Genomic DNA, 26,518 nt, shown 5'->3' with positions numbered 1-26,518 from the left:
AACACAGGTGAAATCAATTAAGAACACCAAGAAACAGGGCTACGTTCAAGAACACAAAGAAAAAGAACACAAGGTTGACTAAGAAAAGAAAAGCAGAACCTTACAGGGCTAACTTATTCCTTACCACCCACTCTGATACTAACTGCAGCTCTTTGTTGAGTGTTTCAGTCATTTCAGTTGTTGTAGTAGCTGACGTGTATATTGTTGAGTCATCCGCATACATAGAAACTCTGGCTTTACTCAAAGTCAGTGGCATGTCGTTAGTAAAAATTGAAAAAAGCAAAGGGCCTAAACAGCTACCCTGGGGAATTCCTGATTCTAACTGGATTATATTTGATAGGCTTCCATTAAAGAACACCCTCTGTGTTCTGTTAGACAAGTAACTCTTTATCCACATTATAGAAGTGGGTGTAAAGCCATAACACATACGTTTTTCCAGCAGCAGATTATGATCAATAATGTCAAAAGCTGCACTGAAGTCTAACAAGACAGCCCCCACAATCATTTTATCATCAATTTCTCTCAGCCAATCATCAGTAATTTGTGTAAGTGCTGTGCTTGTTGAGTGTCCTTCCCTATAAGCATGCTGAAATTCTGTTGTCAATTTGTTTACTGTAAAATAGTATCTGGTCAAACACATTTTTCCCCAGAAGTTTAGTAAGGGTTGGTAACAGGCTGATTGTTTGGCTATTTGAGCCAGTAAAGGGGGCTTTACTATTCTTGGGTAGCGGAATTACTTTAGCTTCCCTCCAGGCCTGAGGGCACATGCTCTCTAGTAGGCTTAAATTGAAGATGTGGCAAATAGGAGTGGCAATATCGTCTGCTTTTATCCTCAATCATTTTTCATCTAGATTGTCAGACCCTGGTGGCTTGTCATTGTTGATAGACAACAATAATTTTTTGACCTCTTCCACACTGACTTTACGGAATTCTTGTCTTTCATAATTTGGTCCGATATACTTGAATGTGTAGTGTCAGCGTTTGTTATGGGCTTACAAAAAGAAGAGACCTGTACCATGTCAGATATAGAGTTGAAATGTATTCCATTTTGAGTTTGCATCCCAATGTTACACTATATACATCACAGAAGACTGAAATATAACAAAACTATTTGACATAGAAACACCGTATTTTCAGCAGGTGTTTTTAAACATTGTTTATTCATTATGAAATTATAAAAAATATTAATAACATTCCACCCATGAGGCAACTAGGTCATTTGACTGGGCTACGGCAAAACATACTATGGCAAAAACGGAAGGAAGGTGGTTGGTCAGACGTATAACACGAACGTCCAGCAACCCAAAGGATGCATGTTCGAATCTCATCATGGACAACTTTAGCATTTTAGCTAATTAGAAACATTGCAACAACTTACTCCTTTTTAGCTACTTTGCAACTACATACTGTAACATGTTAGCTAACCCTTCCCCTAAGACTAATCTGGACCCTTTTAGCAAACCCTTCCCCTAACCCTAAAGCCTTTAGCTAACCCTTCTCCTAACCTTAACCCCTAACCAATAGAGCTAGCAAATGTTAGCGTTAGCCACTTAGCTAACGATAGCAAAACAAATTGGGATTCATAACATATCATTCGTTTTGCAAATTTGTAACATATTGTGCAAATTGTAATTCATAACATATCATATGAATTGTAATTCGTAACATACTTACAGAATAATATGAAATGCTCTGAGACCATGTTGCAAAACTATTCATCATAACACACAAAGCAACAATAACATAACCATACATCACAACACACAAAACGACCACAACACAACCATAACATAACCAAACATCACAAAACAACCTTAACATAACCATATCATAACCATACATCACAACATATTAAACACAACCCCACTCTAGTCTACAAAACAGCACTGAACACACAATCATGACCACATCAAAAACAGGACCACATTCTACACATTCTTGACCAACAGAACTATCAACATGTTACATTCAATGTATTTTTTTGGCACTAGGTAAATTTCAGCGCACATTTACTGTGAACACTGAGGCTGTACCCACTTTAAGTTACAGTTTTAACTAGGGATGCATGATTTATCGGTGAACATATCGTAATCGGCCGATATTATCTAAAAATGCCAACATCGTAATCGGCCGATGTCTAGTTTAGCAGCAATGTTAAAAACCGATGTCAAAAAACCGTGCATACCTATYTAACGTACAGTGCCTTGCAAAAGTATTCATCCCACGGAGCACCATTAAATCCATTATAAAAAAAATTGAAAGAATATGGCACCACAACAAACCTGCCAAGAGACAGCTGCGCACCAAATCTCATGGACCAGGCAAGGAGGGCATTAATTAGAGAGGCAACAAAGAGACCAAAGATAACCCTGAAGGAGCTGCAAAGCTCCACAGCGGAGATTGGAGTATCCGTCCATAGGACCACTTTAAGCTGTACTCTCCACAGAGCTGGGCTTTATGGAAGAGTGCGCACAAAAAAAAGCCATTGCTTAAAGAAAAAAATAAGCAAGCACGTTTGGTGTTCGCCAAAAGGCYTGTTGGAGACTCCCTAAACATATGGAAGAAGGTACTCTGGTCAGATGAGACTAAAATTTAGCTTTTTGGCCATTGAGGAAAACGCTATCTCTGGCGCAAACCCAACACCTCTCATCACCCCCAGAACACCCTCCCCATCGTAAAGCATGGTGGTGGCAGCATCATGCCGTGGGGATGTTTTTCATCAGCAGGGACTGGGAAACTGGTAAGATTTGAAAGAATGATGAATAGCGCTAAATACAGGGAAATTCTTGAGGGAAACCTGTTTCAGTCTTCCAGAGATTTGAGACTGGGATGGAGGTTCACCTTCCAGCAGGACAATGACCCTAAGCATACTGCTAAAGCAACACTCGAGTGATTTAAGGGGAAACATTTAAATGTTTTGGAATGGCCTAGTCAAAGTCCAGACCTCAATCCAATTGAGAATCTGTGGTACGACTTAAAGATTGCTGTACACCAGCGGAACCCATCCAACTTGAAGCAGCTGGAGCAGTTTTGCCTTGAATAATGAGCAGAAATCACAGTGGCTAGATGTGCCAAGCTTATAGAGACATACCCCAAGAGACTTGCAGCTGTAATTGTTGCAAAAGGTGGCTCGACAAAGTATTAACTTTGGGGGGTGAAGAGATATGCACGCTCACGTTTGCAATTTTTTTGTCTTATTTCTTATTTTTTTTATTCTTTTACCTTTATATAACTAGGCAAGTCAGTTAAGAACAAATTATTATATACAATGACCGCCTAGGAACAGTGGGTTAACTGCCTTGTTCAGGGGCAGAAAGAGAGATTTTTACCTTGTCAGCTCGGTGATTCGATCTAGCAACCTTCCGGTTACTGGCCCAACACTCTAACCACCCGCCGCCCCATTTGTTTCACAATAAAAAATATTTTGCATCTTCAAAGTGGTAGGCATGTTTTGTAATTCAAATGATACAAAAATATTTTAAATCCAGGTTGTAAGACAACAAAATAAGAAAAATGCCAAGGGGGTGAATACTTTCGTAAGCCACTGTAGGTACATGACGTAATGACGCCACGTAAAATGTTGCGCTACATGTGCAACACATCATTCCTAACCTAGCCCACACAATGTCTGCTGTGTGGATCGAGGAGTCAACAAGTCGAGCAGTTGTTTGAAAGTGTAAAAACATTTCAGCGAGACAACTCAAAGGCGAAATCCATTAAAGCTAAGATAATGGAATTCATTGCCCTTGACAATCAACCGTTCTCTGTCGTGAGTGATGTTGGCTTTCGCCGACTGGTCGAGCACCGGTACACACTACCAAGTGCGCTATTTTTCAGATGTTGCCCTACCGGAGTTACACAATAATAGCGTCACTGCTATTAGCTTCACTACATACATACTATGGAACGCCGTTTAGGTCTTTGCATGTCAAAAACGATACAGTAGCACTGTCAAAAGATTTACAAAAAAGTCTGCAAACAAGCAAACACTGACCACAAACGATGTGATTACAATGCCATGATGGTAATAAAGCATTATTTGTTCGACCGCAACTTCTGGGGTAGCTAGGTAGCTTTAGCTTGGTACCTAGCTAGCACCAATACAACCAGCCTGAAAACAATGACCAGTAGAAACTGCAGTCATTTCCACTATTCTTAGCAATGATTTAGGAATCCTTGTGAGATAGTATTAGCTAGGTTGCCGCTTGTTGTTCGCCTATTGAAATTGAACTTCAGTTATTTAACCCTGTTTCCCAAAGCTAACATTATAAGCAGCCAGCTAGCTTCATCTGGTTAGTGAGACTCAACCTGTAAAGCTAGCCACAATAAGGTTTAGGCACAGTAGTGGAATTTAAAAGAACAATAAAAGAACCTCTTTGAAAGAGATGCAGAAGGATACAATTGGTGGAATCATGCAATATTTAGACGAGATAATGTTAAACAAGGTTGGAATGTGAAGCAATGAAATGTAGCAATCAATCTACTCGGTGACACCTACAGAACAAAACTGTGAAGAGTTTACGTGAATATTAGCATTGTAGCTCTTATCGCGGGACTGTGACTGTGTGTAATCACCTTCCCAGTCAGCCTATTGTGTGTATTGACATTCATATTGCACTGTACAGCTTTACCTAAGGATTGGGGATCGATGAAATGGGGTAACAGTCTACTCAATACCCAATATATTTTTTRCCCAACGTCCTCCTCAGAGTTATCAGACTCCAAAACATCTAAGCAGCACGGTTTTTCCTCAGGAATGTGTTCAATACACATAGGTCGACAATAAATGTAGCTCTATTCAAAGTTGTTTCAGAGTCCAGCAATAAGAGCTATGATGCTAATGTTCTCTTGGTGACACTGAGTAGACTGATACCCCATGTCATTGATCCACAATCCATAGGTAAGGCTGTACAGGGAAACAAGTATGCCCCCAATGCAATTCTAAAGTAAAATACATCCAGATTGATTTTAACAGATTTTTGTCAAATTAACAAATTATTGTCTTTGTTGATTTTAAATAACAACAATCCAACCTCGTTTAGCATGATCTATTCAATTATGGCATAACATACTTTTATTTTGAAGGCTAACCGCAAAGTCCACTATGGTGGCTAATCCTTATTGTGGCTAGCTTCACATAGATGGGTCCGACCAGCATTAATCAAATAAGAACTGTCTTATAAATTAGGGTTATTTTAGATGATTACACCTAGCTATATAGTTAGCTAGCTAACGATAGCTACTGAAACAGATTATGTCGTTTTGCTATGTTTTTGAGGAAGAACATTGTTTGCTTTTTTTATGACCAGCACTGTAGTTGCGCAAGACAACTTTACCAGCATCATAGCATACGTATCGCTGAATCGTTGTGATATATGAAATACGAGTGATAGTGTAATCAATGTATAAGAACTACGTAAAAAATGTATGAACGCGTTAAATTATTATGTAACGTGCAGTCATATTCAGGTCCTGATTGGTCAACAAGCTTATCTTTTTTGACATGCAAAGACCCAAACGGCGTTCCATAGAAATCCTGGTTGAGAATGAAACGAATGAACAACGAAACAGCACAGCAAGTAAGTGAAAGAAATAGGCTTTGATTATGTTTTACTGGTAATGGGGACATACGTAAATGCCAACAAAATAACTTTTGGGTCAGTGTGGTGTGTGTGTGTGTGTGTGTATGTGTGTGTGTGTGTGGGGGGGGGTGTGCCTATTTAACTAGGCAAGTCAGTTCAGAACAAATTCTTATTACAATGACGGCCCGGACAACGCTGGGACAATTGTGCGCCGCCCTACAGGACTCCCAATCACGACCGGATGTGATACAGCCTGGATTCGAACCAGGGACTGTAGTGACGCTTCTTGCAGTGCCTTAGACCCCTGCGTCCATGTGTGTGTGTTAACTATTTAACTGTACTAGAATGCTGAAAAGGCCGAATTTAAAAAAAATATCGGTTATCAGTATTGGTTTTTTTTTGGCAAGGAAAATATCAGATATTAGTATCGGCCAAAAATGTAATATCGGTGCATCACTTGTTTTAACCCTATCACAAACCTTTACCCTTACCCTTAACCATTCAGAATGATACTACATTTAACCTAATCACAAACCTTTACCCTTACTTAACCATTCAGAATGAATACCCTACATTAAAACCCTATCACAAACCTTTACCACTTACCTTAAACCATTCAGAAATGAGTACTACATTAACCCTATCACAACCTTTACCCTTACCTTTAACCATTCAGAATGAGTACTACATTTAACCCTATCCACACCTTTACCCTTACCTTAACCACTTCAACGAATGATACCTACATTTAACCCTATCACAAACCTTTCCCCTACCTTAACCATTCAAAATGAGTACCTACATTTAACCCTATCACAAACCTTTTACCCTTACTTAAACCATCAGAATGAGTACCTACATTTAACCCTATCACAAACTTTCCCTTACCCTTGACCATTCAAAATGATACCTACATTTAACCTATCCACAAACCTTTACCCCTTACTTTAACCATTCAGAATGATACCTACATTTAACCCTATCACAAACCTTTCCCTACCTGACCATTCCAAAATGATACCTACATTTAACCCTATCGACAGAACCTTTACCTTTACCTTAACCATTCAAAATGAGTACCTACATTTAACCCTCATTTAACGTTTGGAGAAATGGAACGATACAGAGCGTCAGGGGAAACAAAAACACTTTGAAATTTGACGTTTGGAGAATGTGGATGAACGTCTAATTGTGCAGTAAGCAACAACACCAGCAGCAGGTCTCTCTCTGTCTTTCTCTCTGCGTATGGCTGTGGGTTGTTTGCATGCTTGTGTCTGCTTGATCTGGAATCTCAGCACAAAGTGTTGAAAGTGTTCAATCTCTTTCAAATGTTTGAGTTGTGAGACTAGTAATCCACAGTTTATTAGTTAATGTGTCTCAGTTCCAGCCCTACACACACACAGAGGGATAATGATTGTGTAATTACACACATTTCTCCCCCGCACTACACTATGAGACTTCACCAAATGCCTTGTTAAAAGACGTTGGGACACACCGTGCTACTTAGTGCTTTGTATAAGAGCAGGACAAACACAGTATCAAACTCTGACATGCTTTTTTTCTTTCAAGTAGAACTAGCTGAGAATATCTCTCTCTACCTCTTAATTTCTCTCCTTCATGCTCTCTATCTCCACTTCATTCTTTCTCTCCTCCTGGCCTCCCGCTCTTCCCCTGTCTGCTCCACCTGGCCAGTAGCTTGTTTCTGGGACAGAAAGGTCTAAGGTCTCCCTCTGCTCGCTGTCTGGGTCAAATTGGTCCAGCCATCTCTCACCGAGCAATATTAAACACAGCTCTCTATAACTCACCCACTCTGCAGTTCCCGCCCAGCCACACACACGCACACACAAATGCACGCGCAGACACAGATGAATATACACACGTACATGTACAAGCACTTCAACCCTCACTAGTGTCGTGTACTTGTCTACACAGAGCCTCAAGGCTTAGTTCATGTTGCTGGGAAACAACTGCAGCTAATGAGGACTGCTGTCAAATATGACAACAACAAAGTGTGTGTGAAAGCCTGTATATTTCTAAGTACTGTATATGTATCGCCCCGCCTGACTCACCTTGCAGCCAGTCCCTGAAGTAGTGGAGCCACATGCGTGGTAGCTGTCCGTCGTCCTCTCTCAGTACATAGCGGACCGTGTTGAAGCTGTGGTGCAGCTGGTAGAGCAGGGGCTGGGCCTGGGAGTACTCCGCCCGCTGGGTCACCACGTACATGTTGTAGAAAGAGAAGAACTTGAACTGGGCCCCGATGAAGTCGTACTCGCTGGTCTCCCTGGGAACGATGTCGGTCAGCTCCAGCCCGTCCCGCACCCGTGTGGTCCCGTACAGACTGACTACCAGCAGGGCCAGGAACAACAGGATGACCACCACCTGGAGTGAGGGATGGAAGGGAGGAGGGAGCGAGGGGGGAGCGGGAGGGGGTGATTGAGGGAGATAAGTGCACTACACCAAACACGGGTGGTCCTTTACAGACTGATGCCCAGCAACTACAGAAACATCCAATGTGAACTGGAGATGAGTGTTAAGTGCAAAAGTTGTGCACTATATAAGGAATAGGGTGCCATTTTAGACGCAGTCACACCACGTAGCTATCACTATCAGGACCTGTTTTACTATCCCAGTTAGTGACCCATCTCAACACTCCAGCAAGACTAATGTAGTGTCTGACTACAGGCTGAGTCAGTCAGGTCAGGAGGTCAGGTTAAGGGCCCACCCAGGAGAGAAGAGAGAAGTGTTTTTAGTCAGATACTGACCAGACTGAAAGCCTGGTCTGATCTAGCCTTGCTCTAAGAGATATGATTAATAGAACGTACTGGAACGTACTGGAACAGAGCTAGCTCTGTGGTTAGCTAGCTCTGACTCAGCAGGCTGGGAGAGTTAGCCACTGCTAGTGAGGAACACGCACACACACAGGGAGACAGACAGACTGACCTTGGTGGTGGGCTGCAGTAGGAAGGGGGCGTAGTGCTTCTCGGCAAAGGAGGCCAAGGTCCACCGGGAGCAATGGGGCTCCAGACAGCGCAGCCCCAGAGAGGCCCCTCCAAACTGGGACAGCAGATCCCTGGTGGAGCTGGCACTCTCCCCCGACACACACACCCCCTCCCCCGCTTGGGGGGAGACAGTGGGGACGCCAGAGGACAACTGGGGAGGAGAAGGGACCGAGCCTGAACCACGGCTACCGTTGTTGTTGTTGAGGTTGACGTGACCACTGCTACTCCCACTCCGGCTGAGATGGTTGCTGTGGTGGCTGTTGTTTCCGTGACTGGCGTGACTGGTGTTGGGGTTGTTGGCGGGGCCGGTGGCGACAGGCGTGGGTGTGAAGGGTTGTACTGAGATCTGGGACCTGGGTTCGGCCGTAGTGTAAAAGGCCTGAGTCCTGGGGTCGTACTCTGTCCTCAGCTGGACYGTAGACTGCATGGTGATCTGAGTCTGCTGGGAGAAACCATGGCTGCTGTAGGACGGGGGTGAGCTGCTGTATGTGGGAGGGGTGGTGTGGTAGGAGGGGGCAGGGGGGCTGTAGCGACTGCTGTCCGCTCCGTCCATGTGGACCTGGGGCTCGATCTGGATCACCCTGTTAGCGCAAGGGCTGGAGGGGCACAGACAGAGAGACATACCATTAGCACTGGGGCTGGAGTCAAACAGACAGACAGACAGACAGACAAACAGACAGACAGACAGACAGACAGCACTGGGGCTGAAGACAGACAGACAGTCAGACAGTTAGCACGGGCTGAAGACAGACAGTCAGACATACAGTTATTCCTGGTGCTGGAGACAAACAGAAAGACAGAAAAACAGTTAGCACTGGGCCTGGATACAAAAAGACAGACAGTTAGCAGTGGGGCTGGAGACCAACAGAAAGACAGACAGACCAGTTCAGTGGGGTGGAGACAAACAGAAGACAGAAAAAACAGTTACACTGCCTGGAGACCAAAAAGAACAGACCAGATTAGCAGTGGGGCTGGAGACAACAGAAAGACAGACAGACAGTTAGCAGTGGGCCTGGAGACAAAAAGACAGACAGTTACGCAGTGGGGCTGGAGACAAACAGAAAGACAGCAGACAGTTAGCAGTGGGGCTGGAGACAAACAGAAGACAGACAGACACAGTTAAGCACTGGGGCTGGAAACAAACAGAAAGACAGACAGACAGTTAGCAGTGGGCTGGAGGACAAACAGAAAGACAGACAGACAGTTAAGCACTGGGCTGGAAACAAACAGAAAAAGACAGACAGGACAGTTTAGCAGTGGGGCTGGAAACAACAGAAAGATGACAGACAGGAAGCACTGGGGATGTGCAGACAAACAGACAGTCAGACAGCCAGAAGACAAAAGACAGTTAGCACTTTAGGCATGGAGAAAAACAGGACAGACAGACCAGTTAGCACTGGGGGCTGGAGATGTTTGCCTCTGTGAGTGTATTTACGTGTGCCTCTGTGAGAGTATTTAACGTGTGCCTCTGTGGAGAGTATTTAACGTGTGCCTCTGTGAGTGTATTTAACGTGTGCCTGTTAGGTGATTTAACGGGTGCCTTCTGTGAGGTGTATTTAACGTGCTGCTCTGTAATTGTATTTAACGTGTGCCTGTTAGTGTATTTAACGTGTGCCTCTGTGAGTGTATTTAACGTGTGAATCTGTCAGTGTTTAGCAGCTGAACATGCACAGGCAGGCAGACAGGCAGACAGACACGTAGACAGGCAGGAAGTCAGTCAGGCAGACAGACAGGCTGACAGACCGGCAGATGATGTTTAATAAAGAGAGAGAAGGATAAACAGACAGCCAGACAGAAAAGCTGACAGAAAGAAAACTCTGAACTGTAATTAAATGATCAGTGAGGGGGATTTGAGGTAGAGAGACACTCAGCTGTAATCACATGGAAAAATACAACACACAACACACCTTTTTCAGCCACAGGGTGGGGAGGGATATAGAGGCCTTGATTCAGTCCATATTGCTGAAGTTCAGCGCTATAGCACGATTGAAATGTAAAGGTCATTTCCGACTGAGCAGACATATGCAGTGTTTACCATGAATCTCCGCTAACGCAGGACAACTGCCACTATACTTCTATCATGCTGTAGCGCAGCCCTTCAGCGTTACGGATTGAATCAAGCTCATAGTGTGTGTGTGTTTGTGTTTGTTTGTGTGTGTAACCTGTAGAAGCAGCAGAAAATGTCAAAACGCCGGTCCTCTCTGCGATACAGGTCCATACTGAGGATGGCAGGGAAGATGAGCAGCACCATGGCAAAGTTAAACACGACCACCACCGCAGCCTGGTCAGGGAGAACACACACAGGGAACAAGGTGTTAAATTAACTCATATTGTTCCTAACCCTACCCTTATCACACCGGCCCCTCTAAACACACACGCACACACACACATACCGGCATGCGCACCCACACACAAAGTGTACATATTTCATATCATAACACTGAAGTAAGAGATAAAGTGAGTTAACCCACATAAAAAAATCCTACAGCTTACTATAGAATACTATAGTACTTAGTTTCATAGTATTCTGTAGTTGTCATGGATCCTTCCGGAACTTTCATCACGCACACCTGTCCCCTATTCCCACTGATTAGTACTTGAAACCAAAGTGTGCCCTTTGGTTTCCGTTGTCTGTCGATTATTGTTACTATGTCCGTTGGTGCGTGTGAGTACTTGTGCTGTGTGTTTTGGGCTTTCGTGCCCTTGTGGATTGTGCAGATGATTACGGGTCTCGTCCCGTGTGGTATCATTGTACGCGTGTGTATTTATTCGAGGTACTCCTCACCCTTTTGTTTTGGGTTTCGACCGTGTTTTTGTTACGTGTTTGTTTGGTCTTTGTCCCTGTGCCTTTACACGGCACGCCGTAATTTGGGCTTAATAAAAAAAACTATTACACATCCCTGCATCTGTCTCCCGATCCTTCATGCCAACGTGACAGTAGCGAACTGTAGTATACTGTAGAATACTATACTCCACACTGCAGTAGCCCTCGATCGTGTAGTGCTTACTAAAGAATGTTGTAGTGTACTGTACAATGCTATACTACACACTGTAGTATGCCTCGATCGTGTAGTGCTTACTAAAGAATGTTGTAGTGTACTGTACAATGCTATACTACACACTGTAGTATGCCTCGATCGTGTTTGGTAGTATACTGTAGAATACACTACACACTGTAGTACTTTTCAGTCATTACAGTTTTTCTCAATCACGTACAAGCATTTTTTAAATCTGTGTTGAAACATATCTAGAGCAAAACAGCAATGATCAAATATTGAAATACATTTACAGTACTTCTGATCATTTTCTTGCCTTTGTAGCTGACTTCATATCTTAGACCACCTTTTGCAAAACATGAAATACAAATGTCATCATTGCACACAAAATTCACTGTTATGGATATTAACACATTGTTTTAATCAGAAGAGAAATGTGTACAATTGTGTTCACTGTTTCTAGCAATCAGTAAATACCACTGCACAAAATTCAAAATCATCCCGTTAGTGTAATACGTGTGTACATTACTTAACTTTGGGTTACTCCTAAGTCAACATCTCCAATATTGTGACTTTCCAATATAGAGCTTWGTTTTAGTGTTTGATTTAGGCCTATACTATACATTCATATCAGTTGTGTTCCTCCATTGTATTCACCTTTACAAAAGTCCTCAATTGTCATACTTGAGTAAAAGTAAAGATGCCTGAATAGAAAATGACTCAAGTAAAAGTGAAAGTCACCCAGCAAAATACTATTTAAGTAAAAGTCTAAAAGCATCTGGTTTTAAATGTACTTAAGTACAGTGGTGGAAAAAATACGAAATTGTCATAGTTCAGTAAAAGTAAAAAAATAAATGCTATACATCAAATTCCTTGTATTAAGCAAACCAACAAGATTTTCCTGTTTTGTTATTATTTACGTACAACCTGGGGCACACTCCAACACTCAGACATAACTCAGACATTACAAACTCATTATTTGTGTTTTGCAAGTCCACCAGATCAGAGGCATTAGGGATGACGCTGTCACGGCCGTCGTAGGGAGGAGACCAAGGCACAGCGTCGTAAGCGTACATTCTTCTTTATTTAAAGAATGAACACTGAACGAAACGAACAAAATAACAAAATGAACCGTGAAGCTAATATGGCTAGCGCAGACAGGCAACTAAACATAGAATAAGAACCCACAAAACCAAAAGGGAAAATGGCAACCTAAATATGATCCCCAATCAGAGACAACGATAAACAGCTGCCTCTGATTGGGAACCAATTCAGGCCACCATAGACATACATATGCCTAGACTTACCAACACCCCTAGACATACAAAAAAACCTAGACAATACAAAACAAGCATACCCACCCTCGTCACACCCTGACCTAACCAAAATAATAAAGAAAACATAGATAACTAAGGTCAGGGCGTGACAGACGCATTATATTGATAGGTGCGTGAACTGGACCATATTGATGTCCTGCCTGAGCATTCAAAATGTAGTACTTTTGGGTGTCAGGGAAAATGTATGAGGTAAAAACTACATTATTTWCTTTAGAAATGTAGTGGAATAAAAGWAAAAGTTGTGAAAAATATAAATAATAAATTAAAGTACAGATACTACAAAAAAAACTTAAGTAGTACTTCATTTTTACTTATTTACTTTACACCACTGCACCTTTCCATATTTCTAGTGTGGAATGTCTTTCTGTGCGCCAATGGAAAATGTATAAAACTATGAGAAAACCAACCTTTGTATTGAACACATGGAATTGGATTTTGATGATACCAATGAATGAATCCAGCACACAATGTGCTTAATGTTTATTTCATTTTTTTATCAGGAATAGTTTTTGATATGTATGACATTTTTGGTGAAATATACATACAAGGAGAGTAATTGCCCACAATGCTGCACCTTTGGATAGTTTTATTTCCAATTTTGATCATCATGATTTAGTGACTGCAAAGAAAATGAATTGATCTACTGGGATTTTTTAAACAAAGACTAACTTTCTGTATTGTCTGCTTGGACTCAAGAGACAAGTATGGTTGTGTTAATCTTTTTGCAGGCAGTCATGTTCTTTTGATGAATGTAGTTGCAATTTTTACAGTGTAATATAGTTTTGCTGAATTTATTTTTGTTTTGAAAAGGAAATTACATTTTGAAAATGTATTTACTGTTTTGCAAAAGGCTACAGAGTTCTGTGACTTTTGGACTCTCTGAAAGTCAACAACATTGTTCCAAAAAAAGCTATTACACAATTGAGGAAAAACTGTAATAGCACTTACTGTAGATTTTTAGGCTGTCCCATAAGAAATTTTACCATATTGTACTATAATACCTACTAAAGTTTACAATAGTATATTGTGGTGCGTACTATGGTAGGCCTACAAATAAATGTATGTGTACTATGATAATGTCATTTATTTATCCATATTACTCTACTCTGCAATGACAATCACGTGCACAATTAACGTGTTGTACTGTAAATATATTAACCCACTGAACATATCGCTACAACGATGTGTACTACTCCTTTCACAGAACAGGGCAAACTGGCTTAACCAGAAATAGAAAGAGGAGTGGGAGGCCCCGGTGCACAACTGAGGCAAGAAGAACAAGTACATTAGAGTGTCTAGTTTGAGAACAGATGCCTCACAAGTCACACAACTGGCAGTTTCATTAACTTTCCTTGACGCTAGGGGGTCAGATTTTTTTTTTTATTTTTTTAAATACGTTCCTAAGGTAAACGGACTATTTCTCAGTTCCAGATGCGTAGAATATGCATATAATTTACAGATTAGGATAGAAAACACTCCAAAGTTTCCAAAACTGTCAAAATATTGTCTGTGAGTTTAACAAAACTGAAAACCTGAGGAAATCTAACCCGGAAGTGATTATTATAATTTTTTTAATCTGTGTTTCATTTCCCGTCTTTCTTCAATTTAAAGGGGTATCAACCAGATTCCTTTTCCAATGGCTTCCTCAGGCTATGACCAGGCTTTAGACATAGTTTCAGGCTTTTATTTTGAAAAATAAGCGAGAATTTTCAAAACTAGTCAGGTGTCCTTTGATTAGTTCCTGCGCGCGAGAGGGGTAACTCTCCATTTTCTTTCTCTCTTTTATTGAATAGGTTACGGTCCGGTTGAAATATTATCGATTATGTATGTTAAAAACAATCTGAGGATTGATTATAAAAAACATTTGACATGTTTTCTACGAACATTACGGATACTTTTTTGGAATTTTCGTCGAACGGAACGAGGCTGTAGTTTCTGAACATAACGCGCAACCCAAATGGCATTTTTGTTATAAAAGTAATATTTATCGAACAAAAAGAACAGTTATTGTGTAACTGGGAGTCTTGTGAGTGCAAACATCCAAGAGATTATCAAAGGTAAACGATTATATTTATTGCTTTTTCTGACTTTCGTGACCATGCTAATTTGGGCTAGCTGTTCTAGCATTGATTGATACACTCACCAAAGCTTGGATTGCTTTCGCTGTAAAGTATATTTTCAAAATCTGACACGATAGGTGGATTAACAACAAGCTAAACTGTGTTTTGGTATATTTCACTTGTGATTGCATGATTATAAATATTTTTAGTAATATTTTGCGCCCTGCAATTCAGCGGTTGTTTAGGAAAATGATCCTGCTAAAGGGATCCGTAGCGCAGAGAGGTTAAATAGTACCCGCAAAACACCAGTCTCAACGTCAACAGTGAAGAGGTGATTCTGGGATGCTGGCCTTCTAGGCAGAGTCCTCTGTCCAGTATTTGTGTTATTTTGCCCTTTTAATATTTTTGTTTTATTGGACTGTCTGTGATATGGCCTTTTCATTGCAACTCTGCCTAGAAGGCCAGCATCCCAGAATCGCCTCTTCACTGCTGACATTGAGACTGGTGTTTTGCGGGTTTTGCGAGTCTAAAGAAGGCCAGTTTTATTGCTTCTTTAATCAGGACAACAGTTTTCAGCTGTGCTAACACAATTACAAAAGGGTTATTTTAAATGATAAACTTGGAATAGCTAACACAACGTGCCATTGGAACACAGGAGTAATGGTTGCTGATAATGGGCCCTCTGAAATTGAGAACCGAGACATTGAGAACAGCTTCTATCTCAAGGCCATCAGACTGCTAAACAGCCATCACTAACTCAGAGAGGCTGCTGCCTACATTGAGACCCAATCACTGGACACTTTAATAAATGGATCACTAGTCACTTTAAACAATGTCACTTTAAATAATGCCACTTTAATAATGTTTACACATCTTACATTACTCATATTACATGTATATACTGTATTTTACACCATGTACAGCACCTTGCCTATGCGCTCGAGCCATCGCTCATCCATATACTTACATGTACATATTCTCATTCACCCCTTTAGATTTGTGTGTATTAGGTAGTTGTTGGGAATTGTTAGATTATTTGTTAGATATTAATGCACTGTTGGCACAAGCATTTCGCTACACTCGCATTAACATCTGCTAACCGTGTGTATGTGACCGATACAATTTGATTTGATTTGATTTGTACGCCTACGTAGATATTCCATTCAAAATCAGCCGTTTCCAACTACAATAGTCGTTTACAACATTAACAATGTCTACACTGTATTTCTGATCAATTTGATGTTATTTTAATGGACAAAAAAATTTGCTTCTCTTTCAAAAACAAGGACATTTCAAAAGTGACCCCAAACTTTTGAACGTAGTGTATATCATAGTATACTATAATATATTTTCATGTGTTAGAGTGTAAGAGGTGGACCTAGAGGAAAGAAAATGAGAAAGGGAGCGTGAGTATAGAGAGACAGAGTGAGAGGAGTAGAGAGACGAGGGTGGGGTTAGGCTGGGTCCCTGCCCAGAACACAATCTGGATCCTGTGTAGCTGCCAGACCACTGAACACACACACTAGTCCTGTGTATGTGCCAGACCACCCAGGTAGACAGAGGCCTGCAGGGCTTGAGGTGATGAGCAGGCACTAGGGCTCGCAGACAACACACATACACACACCCCTACACACGTTCTCACTAATGCCAATTTACAGCACCCTATTCCCTCCCACTGTAACCACGACTTAACATCAACTAGACACACACACACAAACATACACAACGCTCCCCCTCCTTCACTCATTCCTTACCTCATTGTAAAGTCTCAATTCCTTACACAACACGAGAGAGAGAAAGAGAGAAAAAGAGAGAAAAATAGAGGAAAAGAGAGAAAGGCAGAGAGAGAGAGAGAGAGAAAGACAGAGAGAGAGAGAGAGAGAGAGAGAGAGAGGCAGAGAGAGAGAGAGAGAGGCAGAGAGAGAGGCAGAGAGAGAGGCAGAGAGAGAGGCAGAGAGAGAGAGAAATGCAGAGAGAGAGAGAGAGAGAGAGAAAGGCAGAGAGAGAGAGAGAGAGAGAAAGGCAGAGAGAGAAAGAGAAAGAGAGAGAAAAAGAAAGGCAGAGAGAGAGAGAGAAAGAGAGAGAGAAAGAAAGGCAGAGAGAGAGAGAGAAAGGCAGAGAGAGAAAGAGAGAGAGAAAGGCAGAGAGAGAAAGAGAGAGGGAGAAAAAGAGAGAAAGGCAGAGGAGGAGAGGGAGAAAAACCCACAACACATCACATGTCCTTTATCTCTTTAGTGGGGGGTATCTTTATCAATTTTAGTGGGGGCTATCTTTATCTCTTTAGTGTGGGATATATTTAACTCTTTAGGTGGGGATATATTTATCTCTTTAGGTGGGGATATATTTAACTCTTTAGTGGGGGATATATTTATCTCTTTAGTGGGAGATATATTTATCACTTTAGTGGGAGATATACAGTATTTATCTCTTTACTGGGGGATATCTTTATCTCTTTAGTGGGGGTATATTTATCTCTTTAGTGGGGGTATATGTATCTCTTTAGTCCTGTTTGAAATCCCTGAGCGGTTTCCTTCCTCTACGGAAACTGAGTTAGGAAGGACACCTGTATCTTTGTAGTGACTTGGTGTATTGATACACCACCCAAAGTGTCATTAATAACTTCAACATGCTCAAAGAGATATTCAGTGTCTGCTTTTATTTATACCCATCTACCAATAGGTGCCCTTCTTTGCGAGGCATTGGAAAACCTCTGTGGTCTTTGTGGTTGAATCTGTGTTCGAAATTAACTACTCGACTGAGTGACCTTACAGATCAATGTATGTGTAGGGTACTGAGATGGGGTAATCATTCAAAAATCATGTCCAACACAAAAACAAAAAAAATTGTAAAAAATTGTAAAAACAAAATTCCACTTTGACATTGTGGCACAACCTTTCAATTTAATCAATTTTAAATTCAGGCTGTAACACAACAAAATGTTGAAAAAGTCAAGGGGTATGAATACTTTCTGAAGACACTGCACATGTGAGCGCACGAATATGTGTGTCAGGTAAGTGGGCTCATATAGCTTGGGTTTGTGAACAAGTGGTGTGTGTGTGTGTGTGTGTGTGTGTGTGTGTGTGTGTGTGTGTGTGTGTGTGTGTGTGTGTGTGTGTGTGTGTGTGTGTGTGTGTGTGTGTGTGTGTGTGTGTGTGTGTGTGTGTGTGTGTGTGTGTGTGTCCTGGTTCAATCAGACCTTTGGGGTAAGTAGATCATGTTTGACAGACCCCTGTACTAAAGCCATCTGTCCACACATACTAATATTGGCTTCACTGTGAGAGTAGAGTAACGTCTGGCCTGTATCAGGAGAGAGTGAGTGTAAGTGTGAGTGAGTGTAAGTGAGAGTGTGTGTAGGAGTGAGTGTGTGTAGGAGTGAGTGTGTGTAGGAGTGAGTGAGTGAGTGAGTGAGTGAGTGAGTGAGTGAGTGAGTGAGTGAGTGAGTGAGTGAGTGAGTGTAGGAGTGAGTGAGTGGGTGTGTGTGTGTGCGCGCGTGTGCGTACGAGGGGGCATGCGCGTGTGTGTGTGTGTGAGTTGTGTATTTTATTAGGATCCCCATTCCTGGGGTCCACACAAAACATGAAACATAATACAGAATGACATATTACAGAACATCAATAAACAAGAACAACTCAAGGACAGAACTACATACATTTTTTTTAAAGGCACACGTAGCCTACATACCAATACATACACACAAACTATCTAGGTCAAATAGGGGAGAGGCGTTGTGTCGTGAGGTGTTGCTTTATCTGTTTTTTGAAACCAGGTTTGCTGTTAATTTGAGCAATATGAGATGGAATGTAGTTCCATGCAATAAGGGCTCCATATGATACTGTACACTTTCTTGAATTTGTTCTGGATTTGGGGACTGTGAAAAGACCCCTGGTGGCATGTCTGGCGGGATAAGTGTGTGTGTCAGAGCTGTGTGTAAGTTGACTACGCAAACAATTCGGGATTTTCAACACGTTAATGCGTCTTATATAAAGAAGAAGTGATGCAGTCAGTCTCTCTATTTATATCAGCCCTCTGATTACAGTGAAGAGCAAGACATGCCGCTCTGTTCTGGGCCAGCTGCAGCTMAACTAGGTCTTTCCTTGCAGCACTGGACCACACTACTGGACAATAATCAAGATTAGACAAAACTAMAGCCTGCAGAACTTGCTTTTTGGAGTGTGGTGTCAAAAAAGCAGAGCATCTCTTTATTACGGCTAGACCTCTCCCCATCTTTACAACCATTGAATCTATATGTTTTGACCATGACAGTTTACCAATCTAAGGTAACGCCAAGTAATTTAGTCTCCTCAACTTGTCCAACAGCCACACCGTTCATTACCAGATTCAACTGTGTATGTCAGACATGTCTGTGGCGTGGTATGTGTAGCGTGCAGCTGGGCTTGTTGTCAGGGCAATGGCACAAGAACTCAGCTACCTCTTCCTGGGGTCAGAGGTAAAACAGCTGTGTGTGTGTTAAGGTACTCCACCACACACACAGTTGAGAGAGAGAGAAGAGAAGAGAGAGAGAAAGAGAGAAGAGGAGAAGAAAGAAAAGACTGAAAAGAAAAGACTGATCTCTCAAACACACATAACTATTTCTCTTCTAACACTTCTCTTCTAACACTCTTCTAACACCTCTCTGTCTCTCTCTGTCTACCCCCTCCCTCTCTTCACAAATTAATGACAGATGTGAGTCAAATTAGAGCCCCCCCATAACAAACAACCATAACAAAGTTAAAGCCCCCCTGCCACTGTTTCAGTAAAAAGCTGAGGGATGGGACTGGAGGAATGCAACCACTCTCAAATGCATAGAAAGAGCTATGGATGCAAGGACTGACCATCCATTACATAACAATTATAGTTTTGACCATGTTTTGAGGCTACACAGCGTTTGTTTGCATGTACATTGTTTACAAACATTGAAGTAAAATAAGATTATATTTTGGGTTCTGATAGGGTACGACAGCTGAACTAAACTCATGATGCATTTCTAAATGATATTTTTCATATACATATGATAGATTTATAATTCCAAAAATGGATGTAGCAACTGCAGATTGCCCCTTTAACCACCTCCCTACCTGGATTATGTTGGAGAGGATTCCATTAAAGAACACCCTCTCCAACATAATCCAGGTAGAATCAGGAATTCCCCAGGGCAGCTGTCTAGGCCCATTACTTTTTTCAATCTTTACTAATGACATGCCACAGGCTTTGAGTAAAGCCAGTGTGTCTATGTATACGAATGACACTATACACGTCAGCTACTACAGCGACTGAATTGGCCGCAACATTTAACAAAGAGTTGCACTTTTCAGAGTGCAACAGTTCCAGAGTGGGTGGCAAGGAAAAAGTTACTCCTAAATATTTCTAAAACTAAAAGCATTGTATTTGTGACAAATCATTCACTAAACCCAACTAAATCTTGTAATAAATAATGTGGAAATTGAGTAAGTCGAGGTGACTAAACTGCTTGGATTAAACCTGGATTGTAAACTGTCATGGTCAAAAACATGTTGATACAACAGTATCTAAAATGGGGAGAAGTCTGTCCATAATAAAGCACTGCTCTGCCTTCTTAACACTATCAACAAGGCAGGTCCTACAGGCCCTAGTTTTGTCGTACCTGGACTACTTTTCAGTTGTGTGGTCAGGTGCCACAAAAAGGGACTTTGCAATTGGCTCAGAACAGAGCACGGCTGGCCCTTGGATGTACACAGAGAGAAAWWTMTTATAATATGCATGTCAATCTCTTGACTCAACGTGGAGGAGAGATTGACTTCATCATTACTTGTGTTTATGAGAGGTATTGACATGTTGAATGCACCGAGTTGTCTGTTTGAACTACTGGCACACAGCTCGGACACCCATGCACACCCCACAAGCCATGCCACAAGAGGTTTCTTCACAGTCCCCAAATCCAGAACAGACTATGGGAGGGGCACAGTACTACATAGAGCCATGACTACATGGAACTCTATTCCATATCAAGTAACTGATGAAAGCAGTAAAATTAGATTTWAAAAAACAGAAAAAAACACCTTATGGAACAGCGGGACTGTGAAGCAACACAAAAACAGTCACAGACACGCATACACACACACACATGATAACATATGCACTATACACACACGCACACACACACACAATAACATACGCACTATACACACAAGTACACATGGATTTAGTACTGTAGATATGTGGTAGTGGTGGAGTAGGGGGCTGAGGGCACACAGTGTGTTGTGAAATCTGTGAATGTATTGTAATGTTTTTAAATAGTAATAAAACTGCCTTCTTGTGCTGGACCCCTAGGAAGAGGATTGGGTTCGGTGGACAGATATTGGGCCCCATCAACCAATCAAGGCCACAAAAGGGTTCTAACTTTCATTTTGATGAATTGAAGTCAATAAAAAGCGCCTGACCAACCACACACACACACACACCACACACACACCTGCAACACACACACCACACACACCCACACACCTGCAACACAACCACACACACCACACAACACAAACACACACACATCGCAGCACCTGCAACACAACCACACACATACGCATCCCACACACCTGCCAACACAACCACTAACACACAGACTGCACACACAATCACAACACACACACAGCAGCAACACACACACCACACTTGGCAACAGCAACCACACACACAAACACCTGCAACCACACACACACACACACACACACATCCTGCAAACACAACCACACACACAAACACACACACACACACACCTCAACCACACCCACTGCAACACAACACACACAACACCAAAACAAAACCCTGCAAAACAACAACACACTCCACACACAGCCCTCAACACAACCACACACAGTAACACTTGCAACACAAACACGAGCACAACCACACACACACACCACACACACACCACTGCTACACACCACACACACCCTGCAACACAACCACACACACACACACCTGCAACACAACAACACAACACACACCTGCAACACACACACCCACACACACACCTGCACACAACCACGCAGCACAACAACACACACACCTGCACACAACCACAGCACAACCACACACACACACAACTGCAACACAACCACGAGCACCAACCAACACACACCACACACCTGCACACACAACCACGAGCACAATGCACACACACCACACCTGCAACACAACCACGAGCAAATTCACAACACACACACCTGCAACACAACCACGAGCACAACCACACACACACAACCTGCAAACACAACCACGAGCACAACCAACACACACACCTGCAACACAACCACGAGCAACACCACACACACACACCTGCAACACAACTACGAGCACAAACCACACACAACACCTGCAAAAAACCACGAGCACAACCACACACACACACCTGCAGCACAACCACGAGCAACAACCCACATAACACACCTGCAGCACAACCACGACACAACCACACACACACTGCAGCAAAACCAACGAGCACAACACACACACACAGGGTACCTGCAGAGAGAAGGTCGTAGGGCAGGTATAGGGATGAGAGCTGCCATGAAGAAAGCAGTGACGTTACTGATGGAGGTGAGAGCTACACTAGCCCCTGTCCTCTTCAAACACTCCCCCGTACGGTCCTACAGAGAGAGAGAGAGASAGAGATAAAGAGAGATAAAGAGAGATAAAGAGAGAGAAATCCATTAGAATTTCAACCTGTTCAGATAGGGGGCTACAAAACACAACACATTGCAAGAGGAGATACATCATGACGCCAATGATATGATAATAAAATATATTGCAGAGCATACGGAAGGAGATATCAACAGCTGCAAAACATCTTGGTATGTTCCAACTTCCAACTTGATCTTCAGGCAAGTGTTTGATTGGATTAAGATATATGACAGGTGTCTGCCTCAGGTGTTTCGTAGGGTTGTGTTTAGGAGTGGAATACATTGCTCTTATCTCTCCATGACACCTTACTAAGCCTGAGTAGAAAGACTGCATGCAGCTTGTGTGGCTTTTTAGAGGAAAGAAAACAACTTGCTACCCACTCTTTGGTTGAGAGTTTCCTTTTGCGAGGGTACCTTCATTTATAACATGTATGAACACAATAGTTAATCACGCAAGATTTGACTTCTGGGTTAACAGTTATTGTACACACGCTAAGATCAAAAACACGATGCTCACACACTTATCTCACTAACGTTCTGCAGACACAAAACACAATACATCCCGTCTTAGCCCTATCTGCCCCAAATGGAGCTACGCAGAATCACACTCACACTATGTTTGTTAGGGTTGGCTGACGATGATAGACGATGATAGACAGCCAACCTTTCGATGGTGACGACATCGTGATGTGACAGACGATGGTTTAGCCTACTTGGTACATGGCTGGAGCCACGCAGTAAATACCACACGGGTGGCACTCCTAGTAACTGGCCTATCCCTACTAGCCTATTTCAATAAATATGTTATATGCAGAACGCAAGAGGAATTTAAGATAGACAGAGCAGAGAATTCCACCAAAGCAGCGCAAAATTCAAAAAATAAGATATTGGGGCCAATAGGGTGCCATCATATATCACAATGTTTCATGAGTACATCATCATGACAGGACAAATGTTGACGTCACCCAACGCTAGCGTGTGTGGAGTGTTGAGGACGTGTAGGACCACACACAGAGAGTGTGAGTGTCAGACAAAAGAGATCAGGTTCATCTCTGTTTACTGTTCATCTGGGGATGGAGGTAAGAGATCAGGTTCATCTCTGTTGACTGTTCATCTGGAGATGGAGGTAAGAGATCAGGTTCATCTCTGTTTACTGTTCATCTGGGGATGGAGGTAAGAGATCAGGTTCATCTCTGTTTAACTGTTCTCTGGGGGATGCGAGGTAAGAGATCAAGTTATCTCTGTTTACTGTTTCATCTGCCTGGGGATGGATGTAAGAGATCCAGGTTCAATCTCTGTTTACTGGTTTCATCTGGGGATGGAGGTAGAGATCAGGTCATCTCCTGTTTACTGTTCATCTGGGGATTGGAGGTAAGAGATAGGGTTCTCTCTGTTACTGTCATCGCTGGAGATGGAAGTAAAGAGAGTTCATATGTAAGTTCCAATCTGGAACGATTGTAAGATTATCATCTCGTCATACCTGTCTCGGGAGTGAGGATAAGAGATCGGTTCATCTCGTGTTTTAACTCGTTCACTCCTGGGGATGGAGGTAATGAAGATCACAGGTTTCATCTCTACTTTTACTGGTTTCATCTGGGGAATTGGAGGTGAGAGATCAGGTTTTCCTCTATTTTACTTGTTCATCAGGGGAGGGGTGGGGGGGGGGGGGGGAGGGGGGGGGGGGGGGGATTGCGAGTAGGAGTCTAAGGGTTCATCCTCTATTTGACTGGTTCATTAGTGGGAAAGATAGTCTCTCATTTCTGTTCATCTGGAGGATAAGAGATCAGGTTCATGCTCTGTTTTTAGCTGTCATGCTGGGGATGTGAGAGGTAAGAATCGCAGTTCATGCTCATATTTTACTGATTCTCGGGGATGGAGGTAAGAGATCAGGTTCATCTCTGTTTACTGTTCATACTGGAAGATGGACGGTAAGAGATCAGCGTTCATCTCTATTGTAACTGTTCATCTGTGGGATGGAGGTAAGAGATCAGGGTTCATCTACTAATTTACATAGTTCATCAAAGACTGGGATGGAGGTAAGAGATCAGGTTCATATCTGTTATGTTTGCGAAGCCTGGTCAGGTTCATCTCTTAGGACCTGGCGGATGGAGAGTTTAGAAGGATCAGGTTATCATGCGTTTTACTGTTCATGATGATGGGAGGTAAGGAGATCAGGTTCATCTCTCATGTTTACTGTTCATCTGGGGAATGGAGGTAGAGATAGGTTCATCTCTATTTAACTGTTCATCTGGGATGGAGGTAGAGATCAGGTTCTCTAGTTTACTGTTCATCTGGCGAATGGAGGTAAGATATCAGGTTCATCTCATTCTGTTTGAAGGAGGAGTAGGTCTTAGTTCATCTGGGATGGAGGTAAGAGATCAGGTTTCTCTCTGTTTAGTGTTCATTCGGGGACTCGGAGGTAAGAGACAAGGTTCACTTCTGATTTCTGTTCTATTGGGATGGCGGGTAAAGAAGATCAGGTTCATCTCTGTTTACTGATTCCATCTGGGGATGGAGGTAGAGAGATAGGTTCATCTCTATTTACTGGTTCATCTGGGATGGAGCACGCTACCAAGAGCATCAGTGTTTCATCTCTGTTTACTGTTCTCTGGGGATGGAGGCTGAGAGATCAGGTTCATCTCACCATCATTTTAACTGTCTCATATCTCGAGGAATGGAGGTAAGAAGACATCCAGGTTCATCTCTATTTCTGTTCATCTTGTTGAGATGGAGAGTAAGCAGACTCAGGGTTCAATATTTTTCACTCTTCCTGTTACGCCTTGGGGATGGAGGTACAAGATCTAGGCTTCATTCTATGTTTACTTGATTCATTCGCTGGGGCTGGAGGTAGCCACGCACTCAAGAGTCCTTCATCTCTGTTTACTGGTTCATTCTGGGGGATCGGAGGTAAGAGATGCAGGTTCATTCTCTATTTATCTGTTCATTGTCTGAAGATGGAGGTAAGAGATCAGTTATCTTGTTTACTGTCATCCTGGGGATGGAGGTAAGAGGATCCAGTCGCTCATCTCTGTTTCTTTGTTCAATGCTGGGGATGGAGGTTAAGAGATCAGGTTCATCTCTGTTTACTGTTTCCTGGGGATGGAGGTAGAGATCCAGGTATCCTCTGTTTACTGTTCATCTGGGGATGGCGTAAGAGATCAGTTCATGCTTTGTTTTACTTGTTCATCTGGAGATGGAGGGTAAGCAGATCAGGTTCATCATCTGTCTTCTACCTCTGTTCGATACTGGGATGGAGGTGAGAAGACAGGCTTCATCTCTCTATTTACTGTTCCAACTGGAGATGGAGGTAAGAGATCAGGTTCATCTCTGTTTACTGTTCATTCCTGGAGATGGAGGTAAGAGATCAGGTTCATCTCTTATTTACTGGTTCCTACTGGAGATGGACGAGTACGCAGATCAGGTTATCTCTATTTTACTGTTTCATGCCGTGGATGAGGTAAGAGATCAGGTTCAATCTCGTTCTACTGTTATGCTGGAGAGTGTGAGGTAAGAGATCAGGGGGAAAATAAAACCAGTAATAATGTTCTGTTGTTTCCCTCCTCCACACACACACACAGGACACACACACACACACACGGCACACACACCAACCACACACACACACACACACACACCAACCACCACCACACCAAAACACACCACACACACACAGCCACACACACACACACACACACACACGCGCGCGCCGCGACTAGCGCGCACGGCAGCACACACACAGCAGGCACACACATGCAGGCACACACACGCAGGCACACACACGAGGCACACATCACACGCAGGCAATTCACACACGCAGGACACACAACACACACACACGCAGGCACACCACTCTACAAACCGTTTTAGTATCCCAGACCTAAGAGCCACC

At 42.5% G+C, this 26,518-nt stretch overlaps 1 protein-coding gene across 1 annotated transcript in view; it reads right to left on the bottom strand.

Moving 5' to 3' along the window:
* The window catches only part of LOC111957566 (protein patched homolog 1-like), an 87,562-nt gene that overhangs the window by 49,486 nt on the left and 11,558 nt on the right, over positions 1-26,518 (bottom strand). The window contains 5 exon segments of the mRNA XM_070437089.1: positions 7,652-7,961; positions 8,523-9,177; positions 10,744-10,862; positions 22,472-22,485; positions 22,488-22,596. Of these exon segments, the coding sequence (XP_070293190.1) occupies positions 7,652-7,961; positions 8,523-9,177; positions 10,744-10,862; positions 22,472-22,485; positions 22,488-22,596 (1,207 nt within the window).

Source organism: Salvelinus sp. IW2-2015, linkage group LG33 (genome assembly GCF_002910315.2).
Source record: "Salvelinus sp. IW2-2015 linkage group LG33, ASM291031v2, whole genome shotgun sequence".
NCBI classification, from domain to species: Eukaryota; Metazoa; Chordata; class Actinopteri; order Salmoniformes; family Salmonidae; genus Salvelinus; species Salvelinus sp. IW2-2015.
Note: the sequence above shows the minus strand (reverse complement) of the source record. Positions and strands in the feature narration are given on the sequence as shown.